Source organism: Phaseolus vulgaris, chromosome 7 (genome assembly GCF_000499845.2).
Source record: "Phaseolus vulgaris cultivar G19833 chromosome 7, P. vulgaris v2.0, whole genome shotgun sequence".
NCBI lineage: Eukaryota > Viridiplantae > Streptophyta > Magnoliopsida > Fabales > Fabaceae > Phaseolus > Phaseolus vulgaris.
This window is the reverse complement of record NC_023753.2, coordinates 38,257,877-38,275,262: the sequence shown is the minus strand read 5'-3', so window position 1 is coordinate 38,275,262 and position 17,386 is coordinate 38,257,877. Positions and strand designations below refer to the sequence as shown.

Genomic DNA, 17,386 nt, shown 5'->3' with positions numbered 1-17,386 from the left:
TGGTGATCCATGTTTACATATATGGTGCCCCATACAACTTTTTTTTGAATAAACACATTAAACCTGAAAGTAAAGCGAGACAACTAACCTCAATATCAACACACGTTTTGACCTGATCCATAAAAGAATTAACGACTTGTAACATCTCATTAATAACTTTGTGACTATTATGAATGATACATAATTCACTCTTATTATCTTCTAAAACATTATTCTAAAATCAATATTTTTCTATTCATACTTTGATTATACTGTAATCTATTTAATATCTAGTAATTTTACATGTACTAAAATACACAAAATAAACAAATCATATTTTTTTCAATTATTTTTAAACACAAGACTAAAGTTATAATTTTACTTTTTTTATCAATTAATAAAAATAAAAACTTCAATCACATCATATCATATCACCACTCAAAATCTTTCATACATTTTTTCTTTAATTTTTTATTTTTTCACTTAATTCAAACAATTTCATTTTCTACACTATTTCACCTCAAATCTACTTTCCCAAATTTAGTCCCTAATTGAAACAAAAACTTTATTGGAAAATAGTTGATGAGTGTAGGGTTTGCAATAAATAGTAGAAATTTTGTAAATTTACTTAAGTTATATTGAATGACACATGAGATTTGGTTGTGTAAAGGCGAAAGTTGTGGGCCTTTGGCGGCTTACCTGGCCTGTAACTGCAAAAAACGAGTGTCTCCGCTGTGTTCTAGATCCTTCTTCGGTCTTCCCAAACTCAGCTTTTCAATTTCTTCCTTTCTTCGTTTTTCCCACTTGGCTGGAACACAACACCTTCAACACCATCGCATTCTAGATCCTTCCAACTCCCGAACCCTCTAGACCCAAACCCATCACCACCCTTATTATTAAAACCACCCTTCTCTTCCCTTCAACACCACTCCGTTATCTCCACGTTCAATCCCGTTTCCATGGCCAAGTTCGGCGAGGGTGACAAACGTTGGATCGTCACGGAGCGTGCTGACGGCACCAACGTTCACAACTGGCACTGGGCTGAGACCAACTGTCTCGAATGGTCCAGAACCTTCTTCCGAAAGCTCTTCGCCAACGTCGCCGTCGCTGACGGTGACGTCTCCGTCGCCGTCAAGAAGGTGGAGAGACTCGATGGCGAGGCCTACGTTAATGTGCGCAAGGGGAAGGTGATTCCCGGGTACGAGATCGGCGTGACGCTCGCGTGGGAGGGCGAGGTGCGTGGCTCCGACGGGAAGGTCCTGCAGAAGGTCGACGGCTCCGTCGAGATCCCGTACATCTCCGACGAGAACGCCGACGAGGATCCCGAGGTTAGGATTACGGTGAAGGATAGCGGGGAGGTTGGGAAGAGGCTGAAGCAGGTGGTGGTGGAGAAGGCGAAACCGGTGATTTTGGAGAAAGTTAGGGTTTGGGTGGAGAGCATGGCGAAGGGTGGGCCCGTGAAGGATGATCTTGAAGCGAAGAAAGTGGTGTCTCAGAAGAACAACGGTAGTAGTAGTAATGGTAATGGTAATATTAATGGTAATAATGAGAATGATTCGAAGAAGAATGAGAAGAGTGAAGGGAAGAAGGGGTTTAAAACGATTAGTTTGACGGAGAGGTTTAATTGTAGAGCGCAGGATTTATTTGAGATTTTGTTGGATGAGAATAGGTGGAGGGGTTTCACGCAGAGCAGCGCGAAGATTAGCAAGGAGGTTGGGGGTGAGTTTAGTATTTTCGATGGGTCTGTTACTGGCAGACATTTGGAGTTGCAGGAAGGGAAGTTGATCGTACAGAGGTGGAGGTTTGGGAGCTGGCTTGACGGGATTCAATCCACGGTAAGATTTATGAAAGAAGTGAATTTATTTGAGTTTAGGCTTGTGCTTCTTCTTTTTTTGGATTGGTTTTATGCAATTGTCGTGGAATCAGAATTTTACAGTAAGAATGGTATAAGAAAGAACATATTCTAAAGCTAAGTTTGATAGTTAAAGCCTACGGGAGATTGACTTAGTGAAGGGATTTGACATTCATATCACGTGGAATCAAGGTTCTGATTAGTATAGAAATGTCTCTTAATTAGAAATTAGAATGTATGTGGGAAATCCTAAAAATGTTAATTGTATAGAGTTTTATTTTGATCCACTCCTTGGGTAAACTTTTGTGCAGTTTATACTCACAACCAGTTGGATGGTGATTGATCTGAAATCAGTGTAGATATGATATTTAAAGTAACTATGTTAAAAGTCAAATTAAATTATATTTTGATGAACTTTCTTATGAAACCGAACAGGATCTTTCAAAAGTCTCAATGAATTTTACAAAAACACTTATCAAAATAGTTCTCTTTAATTTAAGGAAAAGAAGAAAATGATGGGTGGACGCTGAAATGCTATTGGACACAAACACAAACAAATAGGGATAGAGTTGAGAGAGGTGTGTAGGTATCATGATAGATGATGTTACGGGGTGAAAAAGTGACCAATGGAGAAAAATGATGTTTTTTAGTGAAGTGTTTGTAATAGAGGGACGTATATCTTTACTCTTTAGATATGATTGAGCTTGTGATGTTAGATTTTATGTTTAACTAAGCGCTTTGTTAATAGGCTCTTGTCATATTTGAAGATGAGATTTAATGTAATGAAAAAAAATTTATAAGTTTTATTAAGTTTATGGAGGTAAACTAGAAACAATTTTTAAGAAGTATCAAATATGTTATTGTTAAAATTGTTTTAACTTACTAAAAGTTGTGTATTTAAACATGGTGAAGTGTTTGTGACTGGTGTTTTGTGTTCTTTTGAAATTGACTGGAGTGTTTATTTCTGAGTTGTTTTGTGAATTCTGTAGGTCAGGATTGTGTTTGAGGAGCCTGAAGGTGGAATCACAGTTGTTAAGCTCACGCATAGTGATGTGCCTGAAGAAGACAGGTGAGTTAGTGTTTGGTTGTTTTGGTCCTTGCTTTTGGTTTGTTATTTGTTTTGTTAGTGAAGTAATGTGGTTGCTTGTAAATGCAGATATGGGAATGCAACTGTGGTGGAAAACACAGAGAGGGGATGGCGGGATCTCATTTTCCAAAGGATACGGGCTGTGTTTGGTTTTGGAATTTGAGGTTTTCTGTATACTATTTGTGTTGTAGAATATTTCTTTTTCCTTTCAAGGGATTTTTGTTTTCTTTTTACTTTTGTATCTTTTATTTAAAAATGAGATCTGTCACCATTCATCAATGTTGTTAATGTTATTGGCATCTTTTGTCATTGCTTTAACTTTTGTTGTACAACAGTCACAATTTCAACTAGAGCTAAATTGCTCCCATTTCACAAAACTATTACTTAGAGTATACAAATTTCCAGTTGCATGTGTTAATTCCTACTTAATTCCAGCTGTGTTGTGGTTTTAGTTCTGTTGAAATTGGATGTTCAAATTGGTCTATGCTTAGTGTATACAAATTTCCGGTTACATGTGTTAATTTCTACTTAATTTCCAGCTGCAATGTGGTTTTTAATTCAAGTTGTAATTGGATATTCAAATGGGTATTGGAGTAGCTACTATGAATTTTAGATTGCAGCCATGCATGCGCGTATTTGGGAGCGGTCTTGCATAATCATGACACATAATTATAAGTTATTGGGATCCTATGCCAGTTCTAGAATTTGAATTAGTTTGTCATAATTATTTAACATATTTGAGTGAGTTAGATTAGATTAGATTAGAACTTGTCTTTTTTGTGTTGCCTATTTCGTCACTTACATGTAGCTTGTAAGTGAGTTAGCTTTGTCAGAACGTGTTAACTTATCTTTTGCTTATTGCCTATTTGTGACCTATGTGTATATTGTTCATATTTTTTTCCCTAAATATCGATCCCTATGAATTTATGAATTGGGTAAGAGATGATTAATTTCTTAAGCATTCTTTCTATTTTTCACTTTTAAGTTCGTAATAGAGGGGTAGACTTTGTTTTGTTTGTCATTGTTAGGGTGAGGGAGTTCACTGTCGGCTTGATATGTTGTTTCGCTGCTGTCTTGTTGGCCACCTTCACTTTTTCTTTGATAACTACCTAGTCATGTTCTCTCAAGCACCATATTTGGATTGTTTCTCTTAGCCCTCCACAATTACTTCAAAATTGTTCAATGCCAAACTTATCTATCTTGGTTTAAATTTCTTGAGCTTTGTTTTTAGGCCAAGGTTCCCATGATAGTTTGGAAGAAGATCACAGGAAAATAGCATTTGACAAGGATGAACTTCAACTGTGTCACAATATGTGGAATTCAAATATATTAGGATCACTTGGACCATTCAGAACTTGTAATTCCTTTTGGAAGAAAACTAATTCTATTCTTTAAAAGAGATTTAAAAGGATGGATAAATTCTATGTGGATACGATCATTTATGCCATGAACCCAAATTTGGAACATGTGGGAGAGATCACATCCTGATTGATCTAGAAATTTCATAACGATTGTTTCCTGTTTCCATTCTTACTACCAAAAATGTTAATGATTTTGTTGAATCATTTGTCCCAATGTCTCTACCCGCAAAGGAAGGAGGATGAAGTGTATAAGGAAAGTCTTATATACCATCTACCCATACTATATAACTTAATAACAAAGATCCTAGTTGGTCCATGTTTCTCTGAAGAAGTATTTTTTTAATCTGTCGTTTATATCTTATTCACAACTTTCTAAACTATCATTGATTCTTCTCATTGTATACTTTTATTTCATTTGTGTCCTTTATTGAAATCCCTTAAAATGTATGTGAAACATTTGGTTTTTCAGAACGATGACAAACCGTGATTAATGAAATGTAGCACAGGTTCCTTGACCAGAACTCAACAGTTGGAAAGAAGATAATAGGATCCATCAAAGTTGGGTTATATTATCGTCTTAAAATAAATTTGGTTGCCAAATACCAAATACTATTGATTATTGTTATACATTTTCTCTTAATGTCCAAAATTACAACTATTCTTTATCATGATCACTACTCAACATCGAATATCAAGAATGTCTTGTTTCATAGTAACCAAGAGGAAAAAAATTTACATGTAATAATCTTAAGGATTTGTTTTTTAAAGGGGGTGCGAGAAGTTTGTAAATTGCATCAACCTTCAACAATTTCCATGCGTTTGGTTTAACAAATTCGGTTACATTGTACAAACTATTGGTTCAAGTATAGTAAATAGATTATTCGATTTTTTATTATCATATCAATTATGGAGAATTCATGTATTTAATTCTGTTAGGTTACATACAATATATATTATGAAATTATATCATTATATAAGTAGTTATGCCACCAAGTTAAAAAATATGTAGGTTTGTTGGGAAAGTAATTTATATAAATATTGTTGTATAAAGTAAACAAATACTATAATGATTGTGTATTATGACGATGATTTAGCAAAATGTTTTAATAAGTTGCTATTATGTTTTTACTAGAAGTAATACTTTTTTTGAAAAAGCAAGTAATAAACTGGAGAATGGGAAGAGTTTTTGTGAGTTTTTCTTCTTATACTTTGTTCATCTCTATCTAATGTGTGATTTTTAGTTTTATATCTAAAATTTTCACTACTTTTTGGTTAATTGCTAGTTTTTTTTATATGACATTGAAAATCTCTTTTCAAAATTTTAAAATTTGCAGATAACATCACCTTTAATGCAAAGGTATTCTACTCGTATAGATGACTTTAATTTTTGGATTCTTTGAGTGAAGATACCAAGACTTATGGTATAATAATGAGATTTTGATTAGATAAGAATCTAATACTATCTTTAATCTAAAATCTTAAAATTTGTAGCTACAAGTATCCAAGTGTGGTTCTTCTTAAAATTAAAGAAATTCTATACAAAATGTTATCATTGACTTTTGCAACTTCTATTGTTTGTTTTGTTTTTAGTTTGTCATGCTTATCATATATAAATATTGACGATAAATACTTTAAAATTAAAAAAAAATGTATTAGTTTTTCATTACGTACCTATGAGAGTCTTAACCTTCATGAAAAACTCTAATTTCAAATAAATCTTAATATTCGTGGTTTCTCTAAAAAAAAAGACTTAAATAAACTAATTTCTAATATTGTAAACCTTACTTTTCAAAATTGGTTTTGTTCTAAAAAAAATCTTTCTTTCACTCTTTTGTCTCTTCGTAATCATAAATATTTTTGTTGAATACCCAATTATTCCCAAACAATAGCCGCAAACCTTAAAATTCTACAAATTGACATTGCTAATAATGAAAAGAGTAACACTAATTTGTATACAACTCGTTGGAACATAACAAAATGTGGTTATTAAATGATATTGAATAGACAAGAGATGAAAAATGAAGGTTGAAGAATATTTAAAAAATACATCTTTAGTTATTTGTTTTATTGACATTTGCATGAGATTTATACTTTTAGATTTTGCTAATGTTTTTGAAAGGTAAAAAAAATAAAACAAAAAGCAAACGTCGCCTGAGAGATTCGAACTCTCGCGGGGAAACCCCATGTACTTAGCAGGCACACGCCTTAACCACTCGGCCAAAGCGACTCGTTGATTAACAGAAACCTTTTTATAATTAAATACTATTGTTCATTTAAATTTCATCTACAAGAGAGGCCAAAAATACATTTTTCTTTTCTGAAAAACATCTACAATTTTATATTTTCAGCTGCCCCATGAATTTATATTTTCATTGAATTAGTCACATCCCACAAAAATAAATTATTTATATACATGTTATAATTTTAAATGATGTTCATTTCAATCAGGGATAAGCATGAGATTTGGACTGGATTGGGTTCATAAGATACTTATATTGTAATTAATCTTTTCAATATCTTGATTTTATTTAAGTTTTTATAGAAATCATTTGATAATTGAATAATAAGGTCTACATATATAATAATAAAATTAAACATAGAAAAAAAATCATAATAAAATAAATAAAACGAAGTTGATGAATAATTTTAAAATTCACAGTGATAAAATTATGTAAAATAAAAAATTAATTTTTATATAAAATTGTGTAGGTTTTCAAGTATTGCATGTGCTAATGTCTGACTCTAGAACTAGCATAGTTAAGCTTGCAATTTTAAAATACTGACCAAATCGGTCATCTCAATCAGTCTAATTTTTCTCTTTTCGTTTGATTTTGAGTTTATCATTGTTAAATATATTCAAATTTGTATCAACTCCTAATGGTTATAATATTTATATATATATATATTATATGTGTGTAAATATAAAAATATAATAAAAGAGAGATGGATTCTTTAGAAAAATATAATAAAATAGAAAACAAAAGGTTTAATGTTATATTTAATTATAGGAAAAAGGAAAAAAAATGATAATAAGAAAAAATATGTAATAATAGGAAACGCTCTACCTTCCATGTATATATCTATACGAAAGAAAATATATTATCCTATTAGGTGTTATACTAACTATTTTGGTATGTCTAGGATAATTTTATATCACTTAAAAAAAAAATTGAGATTAAAAATAATTTATATATTTTTTTCTTCTCGAATTCACTTATACGGCTTTTAAAAATAAATCTATGATGGAGCTAGTGCGGTGATTAATCCTTAAGATATTATAATTATTGAAATCAAATAAAAAAATTCCACTACATGATTTATATATACTTTAGCTCTTGTTTGATCATATTATGTGATTGGTGAATAAATAATGTTTAACAATTAAGACACTTTTCACAATCCCACCAAGCCACATTTTTTGACTTAATGTAACCATTTCCTCAATATTACTTACTAAGTGGCTAAGTATTAGTGGTCTAAACTTCATCACTTCAGTTCATTCTCCACAAACCAATCTTAAACTACATTTCTCACCACCACACCAATCTTTTCATTCAAACCCATTAGGTAAATTTGTATGCTTTTATAACAAACTAGGGTAAACATTATTCTTTTTCATAGCCAACACTATAAGTCAATTTTTTTCATAAATTAACATTTACATAGAGCTTGGGTAGAGTGCCATTATTGTTTTTAGGGTGTTTCAAAAATAAGAAATTTTATTTCGATAACTTATGTAAAATTTGACTATATATGTTATTGTATTAAGTACGATCATAATAGTTACCAAACAAACTAAAAATTATAACAAAGAGCAGTGAACTTAAACAAATTATAATTCAATAAAAATGTTTTAAACATAAATCAATAATAATTATTGGTTTAAAAAATAATCAAAACACACACATTACTTACTTTAAGAAAAGTTTAAGGAATCATGAATCCAATCTTAGTCTTTAAAGATATTTATAAATAACACACATATCTCTAACTTTCATAGATACCTAAATAACGAGTATATATTCTTAATTTTCACAAAAATCTAGAAATTACATATATTTATAGTCTCCACAAAGTTCTAAGAAATTGCTCATGTGTCTTTAGTCTCCACATAAATTTAGAAACCACAGATATATCTCTAACATCCACAAAGATCTAATGCGCTATTTAACATCAAAAAGGTCTTAATCCCCTTTAAATTCAATTCCCATATGCCTTTATTTGAAAAAAAAATATGCTTAACCCTTTGATGTTCATATAGTGGAATTATGCGTAAAAATGAGTATGAGAGTATTTTTGTATAATTCACCATTTGGTGTTCTTTTTCTCTTTAATTTCAAATTTTCATTTTATGATTATGATTTGTGTTTATGAATTTAGAATTCGAATTAGGAATCAAATAAATCTTATTTGATAATATATTAAATAATATTTTATTTTATTTTAATTTTTTTATTTAATAATATTTGTTCGATACTATGATAAAGGGAATTGAATAAATCTTGAATTTGTGAATTCACCTTTCATTTTTCAAATTTTTTTGTTTTCAAATTTTGTATTTTCTAATGTTGTTTCATCCTAAAAATCCTCAAATTAACTTATCAGAGAAAAATATTAAGGATTAATACAATAAATATGTCTTCTTTAAATACAATAAATAGTTGGAAGATATTTGATGAACAGATAAAAAACACAATATAAGTATTTATTAGTTGAGTTGTAATATATAATAATAATTACTATATATCTTATCATCTTTCTAAAGATTACGACTTTGTATTTGTGATTAATTAAATGAAACAACTATTTTATATTTCATTGTTTTGAAACACTAAATTAAAAATAATTAGATATGATGTTATATTTGTTGAAATTTAATCTAACAATATTTATTTAATGATGGATCACATCTGCACCAAAATAAAACGCATTCCAATCCACATCTATTACCCTATCAGAATGCCACGTGGAAGCTATCAACAGTGTATTAAACAAAAATTGAAACAAATTTGTTATTGGTTGCAATGAATATAAACCATGTCTTCACATAAGTTCTTGCGGTCACGTTTGTTTGTTAAGAAAAATATTATTATTATTATTATTATTATTATTATTATTATTATTATTGAAAAGCTTAAAGTTCAAAGAACCAAGTGTCAACTTGTACAAAAATAGCGTCAAATATGATATTCTCTTTTACAGAACAGAAGTCCATGCTTAAGTTATATAATCAATTTTACTAATTCAAATTATTATTAATTTATTTAACTAATGCATTCTCACCCAACTAATCCGGCTAAGTTTGGGGGATTCAGATGACTTATAATTTTATCTATCTTACCATATTTTTTAATTATTCTTTATTAAAATTTAATTTAAATATATAATGTTTTTACGGAAAATGAGCTCGGAAGATAGGATGTTCTTCGGAAAACGAACTTTTAGTTAGTCTCAAAGGGAATGGTCACCTGAAAAACACTATCCGATGTTTAAGTCAATAAAAATATAAAGATGATGAATTCTTAATTGTAGGTGAGTTAAGAGTATGAGATCAAATAATATTGTACTTTCTGGAAAGAGTGAGTATTTATAAATTATTCGTGATATCTGAATTGATGTTTATGAGCCTCTTGTAATGGTCATGTAACTGCTATTCAATGTTTCATAAATAGATTCATCAAGTAGTTTTTCTAAGTTAATGGTTGTGAGTATCTTGTGATAACCACATAATGTTATTATATATTTTATAAATAGTCGTTCATCATTCAAGATATTAATTAATCATTTTATCTATGATGATTAATGATAAGTAACGAATTATTAATAAGTTGAAAAAATATTCCAAAAACTATTGATAATTCCATATTTATTCAAATACATATAAATATATTAAAATTTATAGACCCAATAACACATATTTAACATAATCCATGCATTTAGACAATTTTGTGAAAATGATAAAGAATAGGATAAATGAAGAATGGCAGCACTCGTTTTCAAGTTCTACACACATCACTTTCTCTCAACCTTTAACAGTTTGTTATAAATGCACATCATCTCTTATCTTTTTTTCACCATTTTAATGATATGAAATATTTATCTGTTAACTATTTTTTTACCTAATTTAATCATATTTTGGATAAACGCTCAATAAGTAATCTTGATCTGATTTTAAATTTAATTTCTATAAATTAATTTTATCTTGAGAAATTTTATTTGAATTTTCTTTTCTTTATAAAGTTGTTATCGTGACCATGTTATTCCATACTGCAACGTGTCATGGACCACAATAATCTTTATATTTACAATAATGCCCCTACTTTTATTTTCTAAAATTAAAAAAAGTTTCGTAAAATATAAATAACCGACAACGGGATAGTTTGAACGCCGTACAGTTCACTGTTGACTCTTATTACAACGCAACATGACTGTCACCGTTGAGTTGAATCGCTGTTCGTCACGAAAATGATAGTCAAGAATAAAATAAAAATATTACATTACATGTTTTAATTTGGTTTAAATATATTTTTAATATTGACATAACAAATTATTTATTTTTATATTATTATTATTATGTCATTTTAATTTAATTCTTATGTATTTGAAAGAAAAGTGAAATAATCGATAATCGTTCTACATTATACTTCCTCATGAGTATTATGGACACAGTATCAATAAATAATGTTTTTTTTAATATGACAAAAATAAATATTATTTATCTATTTCTATTCTAAATGAATGTTAGAAACTAAATTAATTATTTTAGATTTTGGAAGAATAAAAGTAAAAAAAATATTTTAGGAGAATTAAAACTAAAATTCGTATATTTTATTTTTATTTCAGATTTATAAGATGAAAAATATTAAAATTCACTCATTTTGTATAATTAAAAATATTACTTTAAAAAACTATTATATTACGTATTATATTAGTTAACACTTCAAGTTTTAAATGAAAAAATATTATTAACAAAAAATATTAATAAATATGGAAGAATTAAATCAAATCTCATATAATAAATTTTAAAAAATAATACTTAAATAATTTATACCTATTAATAATAAACTAAATGACAATAAAAATTACTTTTTTATAAATAAAACATATGTTAACAAGTTTATCAACATAAACCATGTTTTTACGGAAAAAATGTGAGAAATTATAAATATGATTTTTTTCATAATTTTTTGTTCCATCTATTATTATAAAAATTTCAAAAAAATTAATCCAAAAAAGTAGAACAAACTAAAACATATTTATTCTCTTGTAAAAATAAATATATTTATATAAAAATAAGTAGATTACATGTAAACAATTTTACACTATAATTTAATCACAAAAAACATATTATATAAATCTTATCACTTATAATAGTAGGGATCTATACATAATAAATCTTCATGGTGATAATTAAAACTAGACAATAAGAATTAAAACACACATTAAAATATATCTAACATAAATAAGTAACATGTCATATTTATGAAAAAAAATGAGACATTACAGTTTGGATGTTTGTTTCAAAAACTGAAACTATAAAAAAAAAAGTAATAACCAAAATTTACAATTTTTATAAAATAGAGAGAAGAAAATTACACTAAAACCTATAAATTATTATATGCACTTTGTCTAATATTTTTAAAAGCTATAAAAAATTTCAAAACAATATTTAAAAATGGAAACCAAATTATAACACAGTTTCTAAAATTGCTTAATCTTTGTTGACGGTAACAAAATTGGTGGGCATCTATTTAGAGGCAATCCACCTAAACCAAACATCTTTTGTCTCTGTTGTGTGTTTGGAGTCACCACCGGCCAAACAGTTACAACACCACTTGTAAGTTGAAACTTCCATGTTTCTAACATTGTATAAGTCTTCAACAACAACACATGTCTTTCTCTGTCTCTCTCTTCCAATAATCTTAGAACCATTGTATAAGTCTTCAACTAAAACACATGTCTTTCTCTGTCTCTCTCTTCCAATAATCTTCTTAGGGACTCAAACAAAACCACCCTTCACCCTCATGGCTGATGCCAAGTACATTCCAATAGAGGGCACCCTTAACTCAGACCTCAAGACCCTCTTCTCCATTTCCAAAACCAGAAAAACTCTCACTTTTGCCTATGCTTTTACTTTTGCTTTTGTTGTTTTCACTGTTTTCCTTGCCTTTTGCCCCTCTCCAAACACCTCCTCTCCCTTCTTCACCAACATTTTCTCCTCCACTGCCTCCTCCACTTCCTCCACTACTGCATACAAGTCCCAACTCTCTTCCATTTTCTCTTTCTTCTTCCACAACACCACCTCTTCTTCTTCTTCATCATCATCATTCAATTCCACAGCTGCTACCGCCCATAACACCACCTCCTCTAGATCTACCAACAACACTTTTCAATCTCCTCCAAAAAGTGAAAGGCCTTTTAAAACCACCCCTTTTGAAAACCAAACTCAAACCACCCCAACTATAAGCAAGATATCCAGCAATCACACAGCAAAACCGCATGATGGTGATGTTGTGAATAAAGAGCCATCAAGTGTTTCCAATCATACCCGAGTTTCTGGAACTTCTTATGAGGATAAAGCTTTAAAGAAGACAAATCATTCTTCAAATGGTGTTGCTTCTGCGCCCAAGGTTTCAGGGGGGAGTCCCCATGAGAGTCTGAGTTCTTTGGGGAAAGGAGGGGACACAGGGAAGGAGGTTGTGCACAGTAATTACACGGCTTCCGTGGTGAAGAAACAGAAGAATGGGAACAAGGAAGAGGATTCGAAGGTGGAAGATGAAACGATTAAGGCTTTGATCAAGTGTGATTTTTTTGATGGGGAATGGATTAAGGATGATTCTTATCCTCTCTATGAACCAGGTTCTTGCAATCTGATCGATGAACAGTTCAGTTGCATACAAAATGGAAGAGCAGATAAAGACTATCAGAAATATAAGTGGAAGCCAAAGGGATGCAGCCTCCCAAGGTAAGAGAACATGGTGATCTTCTGTTGTTTTAGAACCTGTATGTTTTGACAAACCTTGTGTGTACCTCCATTAACGCTTTTGGTGTTTTGATTTTGCATTATGAATACTCGGTGTTTTAGATCACTCGAGATTTAGAATTAAAACTTCAATTATTCGCATTAACTTCGAAAACACCTTGGACTTGCACTTAACTTTTATGATTTAGTTTTGGATAAAACATAGATACAGTTCTTTAAATGTTTCTGATGTTATCTAATCAAAATTGAAGTTTCGTTTCAATGAAACATATGCTGATCTTTAGTTCAAATCTTTATTACGTAATTACAAAGCAAATTTCTAATTCTGGTCAGGGAACAACCCCAGAAATCATCAAGGAATTGCATTTAAGTTTGGTACTTTAATTTCTTAGGTCTTCCTTCCATTTGACAGTGTTTGTTATTTGTCCAAATTTGACAATATTTTCTTTTGTAAGATTCATCTTGGTGTTTTACTTTGATGATGTTGGAAGTTGCTTTGGGAATGTTTCTTTGGTATTTTGGATCCTAGTTTTTTGACTTGGTATGCAATCTGTGCTTGTAATTGCTAATAGGTTACACGGACAACGAATGCTGGAAATGTTGAGAGGCAAGAGGCTTATTTTTGTGGGTGATTCCATCAATAGGAACATGTGGGAATCTCTCATCTGCATCCTGAGAAACTCTGTGAAAGACAAAAGCAAAGTCTATGAAGCAAAAGGAAGAGTCCATTTCAGAGGGGAAGCCTCTTATTCATTCATATTCAAAGTAAATACCAAGTCCTTCTATGTTTTCAATTTTTCTTTCAATGGTGTTTACTTAACTATTATACTAATTGCTTGCTAGGATTATAACTTCTCCGCGGAGCTTTTTGTGTCCCCATTCTTAGTTCAAGAATGGGAAGTTCAAGTGAAGAATGGAACAAAGAAGGAAACACTTCGTTTGGATTTGGTTGGTAAATCTTCAGTCCAATATAAAAATGCAGATATAATCATCTTCAACACTGGTCACTGGTGGACTCATGATAAAACTTCCAAAGGGTAAATGCATTACAAAATCTCTTAGATTTGACTGCAGTTCTGGCTTTTCATTCTTAGTCTGTTTTCTAAGATAGCAAGTCAAGACCTTGTTAACTAACTTGTTCAAGAAAAATTCTAGGAAGGACTACTACCAAGAGGGAAGCCATGTCTATAATGAATTGAATGTTCTGGAGGCATTTAGAAAGGCAATAACCACTTGGAGTAGATGGATTGATGCCAACGTAGATTCATCCAAGTCTATGATATTCTTCAGAGGCTATTCTGCTTCACATTTCAGGTACACTGTACTGTGTTTGGATTCACATTGATTCAACATCATGATGAATACTAGTTAACATGATTTTAGTTAAATGTTCATATATGTTTGATCTCACTGAAAAATTGAATCTGGGTAAAATATTGATTTTGAGCCGTAATTTTAGATAGTTTTAACACTGGATAAGTTGGTTTTTAGTATAAAAATATCCAACCATGAATTACTTTACTTTAAAATCAAATTTTCAAATTGTAACCCAAACACATAAATGGTGGTTAATTGTACTAATCTTCATGCCAACAAACAATCGTTAGGATAGACTCAAAATGACTATGATATCATATTAAGAAGTGAATTTTAAGTCTAACTTAACCTCATAAAACCGACTTATAAGGTGAGGTTTACATCCACTTACATACTACGAAATGTCTTAATCTCTTATACTATGAAATATTCTAATCTCTAGTCGATATAAAATCTCCATCATCTTTACTTTGGCATTTAGTTTCAATATCATTCCTTTAAGCACATTATTGTAATAAAGAACAAGAAGATTGACACAAAAACATTTGTTTCTTATTCTACAGTGGGGGGCAATGGAATTCTGGTGGACAATGTGACAGTGAAACTGTGCCAATAAAAAATGAGAAGTACTTGAAGGAATACCCTCCTAAGATGAGGGTTTTGGAAAAGGTTTTGAAGAATATGAAAACCCAAGTCACCTACCTAAATGTGACTAAAATGACAGATTTAAGGAAGGATGGTCATCCCTCTATTTATAGGAAGCAAAACCTATCAGCAGAGGAGAGAAAATCACCATTGAGGTTCCAAGACTGCAGTCACTGGTGCCTCCCTGGTGTTCCTGATACATGGAATGAGATCCTTTATGCTGAGCTTCTTTTGAAACAGTATCAGAATCAGCATCTGAAGAAGAAACCATAGGTAAACTACACTACAAATCACTCATATTGAGTGAGTTTAGCTGAAAACAGAACCAGATGCAATATATATACTATTTTTACCCTTTCCACCAAAGGATATGGAAAGGAACAAACCATATAGAACAAGTTTTTCTAGTTTTGTATAAAGGTTCACAGTGTTGTGAGAAAAGAAAAAAAAAACACTTTCCTTGAAAGTTTAAACCAAATGAACTTGTTCATATGAAATATAGAAGTTAGTTAGGAGATGGGAAAAGATAGAAGAATATGATGGGTGGCAAAATTTGTGATTGTAAACCACCCTCTAAATTTTGTTTCTAAAGAGAGGTTCAGTTCTATAATATTGTGACGCATTGTTCAGATGAATTGGTGAGAAGAAAAATATTTAATTTATATTCTTTGGAATTATGTGCTTGTTTGGTTCTTTCTGTGAGGTTTCCCACTGTCTCTTCAGAGTTTTTTTTTTTATTGGTTCAGTGATAATTGTTTTTATGTTGAAAACGTTAAGCTGATTTTTGTCAGGATTTGGTTTTCGCCATAAATGATGATTCTTTGATTCTTCTTTCATAAAGAATTCAAATGGGTGTGAACTTTTTTGTGTTAAGCCACGTGAAGCCTTTGACTATTACAAATCATGTTTTCACCATTGTCTCTGTCGGTTCATACACACTATATTTATAATGTCTTCTGCAAAATCATAAAAATATTTTTTTTAGATTTTAAATAGAAATGAGGTACAGTGTTAAATATATTCTGTTCTGTAGTTAGATTTCTGAATTTTTGTTTTTCAGATTTTTTTTGGAATTTTATTTTTAGAACGTAAAAAAATTATTTCAGATTTTTTTTCTGAATATGTATTGCTTTGATTTTATTAACAATATCACCTTTGTAGTTTCTTTAATTTTTTTAACTTGTTTTTAATACAAAAATTCCTTTGTAATTTCGAATATAAGAAGAATGGGTCTTCGCTTTTGACCTTTGTAGTTTTAAACACATAAAACATAAATGAATTGAATAAAATAGTTAAATTGTAAAATGTTTTAAATAAATTGAACTAAATCTATCATATTTTAAATAAAATAGTTATTTTTCAGCTTTTATATATTATAAACAAAAAATTATACTAGAACTCTCTATTTAACAAAACATTATATTTGTAACAGTTGTTGTGGTAGTCCCATTAATATTTGTAATATTAATAATTGTTAAATAATTTATTTGATTAAAATTTTATGAGTTTGAAAGTTAAATAACATTTTTTATAAATTTAAAAACTTAACGCAAGTTAAAAATTCAATCTTAGAAAAATTCATATTAAAGAACTATGCATAAATTAAAAAAGTTTAATTAATAGTGGTTGCTAATAATATTGATCAATGAACAATGACCAAAGAGAAAATTGAAGTAACCAACTAAAAGTTGGGCTGGACTTAGCTTAGCATTAAGGCAATTGCTTCCTGCACCATATCATTGTATCCAATTTCAATGGAAAGGACAAAAATATCCTTAATGTATCGGATTTTTCAATGGAAAGGACAAAAATATCCTTAATGTATTGGATTTTTTTATCCGAAATGTGTTTTTGATTTTTTTTCCAGATTTTTATATCCAGAACACAAAATGCTCTTCGATATATATTTTTCTGAAGTGAATTATTTTCTATTCAGGATTTTTATTTCCGGAATAAAGGTTATTTTCGGAATTTTCTTAAATTGTGTTGGGTGCATTTGAAAAATGTTGGGTGTAGGAAGAATTTGTTTAGCATTAAAGTAGCCACTTAAACATGGGCCTGGATTTCGTCACCAATATTAGGCAATGATTAATAGAACTGCCATGTGAAATTTGTTCTCATTTTAAACTTTTATATATTTAAAAAATAATTTAATTAAAATT

The 17,386-nt window shown here is 30.0% G+C and overlaps 2 protein-coding genes and 1 non-coding gene across 3 annotated transcripts; 2 read left to right on the top strand and 1 right to left on the bottom strand.

The window, feature by feature from the left end:
- The first annotated feature begins 609 nt into the window (after positions 1 to 609).
- LOC137830659 (uncharacterized) lies at positions 610 to 3,295 on the top strand. Its single transcript, XM_068638119.1, has 3 exons — positions 610 to 1,814; positions 2,821 to 2,900; positions 2,988 to 3,295. The coding sequence occupies exons 1-3, from the start codon at positions 939 to 941 to the stop codon at positions 3,079 to 3,081; spliced, it is 1,050 nt and encodes a 349-aa protein (XP_068494220.1). The 5' UTR covers positions 610 to 938; the 3' UTR covers positions 3,082 to 3,295.
- A 3,129-nt stretch (positions 3,296 to 6,424) lies between these two features.
- On the bottom strand, positions 6,425 to 6,506 carry TRNAS-GCU (transfer RNA serine (anticodon GCU)). Its single transcript has one exon. It is a non-coding gene; the product is annotated as a tRNA-Ser (tRNA).
- A 5,493-nt stretch (positions 6,507 to 11,999) lies between these two features.
- On the top strand, positions 12,000 to 15,901 carry LOC137830657 (protein trichome birefringence-like). Its single transcript, XM_068638116.1, has 5 exons — positions 12,000 to 13,244; positions 13,835 to 14,027; positions 14,106 to 14,299; positions 14,418 to 14,576; positions 15,143 to 15,901. The coding sequence occupies exons 1-5, from the start codon at positions 12,133 to 12,135 to the stop codon at positions 15,495 to 15,497; spliced, it is 2,013 nt and encodes a 670-aa protein (XP_068494217.1). The 5' UTR covers positions 12,000 to 12,132; the 3' UTR covers positions 15,498 to 15,901.
- The last annotated feature ends 1,485 nt before the right edge of the window (positions 15,902 to 17,386 follow it).

Excerpts from the sequence above, each read along its gene's own strand:
- LOC137830657 (XM_068638116.1), top strand. The coding sequence starts at position 12,133 with ATGTTTCTAACATTGTATAAGTCTTCAACAACAACACATGTCTTTCTC. Across the intron at positions 13,245-13,834 it reads AAGGGATGCAGCCTCCCAAG|GTTACACGGACAACGAATGC; the intron begins GTAAGAGAACAT and ends AATTGCTAATAG. Across the intron at positions 14,300-14,417 it reads CATGATAAAACTTCCAAAGG|GAAGGACTACTACCAAGAGG; the intron begins GTAAATGCATTA and ends GAAAAATTCTAG.
- LOC137830659 (XM_068638119.1), top strand. The coding sequence starts at position 939 with ATGGCCAAGTTCGGCGAGGGTGACAAACGTTGGATCGTCACGGAGCGT. Across the intron at positions 1,815-2,820 it reads TTGACGGGATTCAATCCACG|GTCAGGATTGTGTTTGAGGA; the intron begins GTAAGATTTATG and ends TGAATTCTGTAG. Across the intron at positions 2,901-2,987 it reads GATGTGCCTGAAGAAGACAG|ATATGGGAATGCAACTGTGG; the intron begins GTGAGTTAGTGT and ends TTGTAAATGCAG.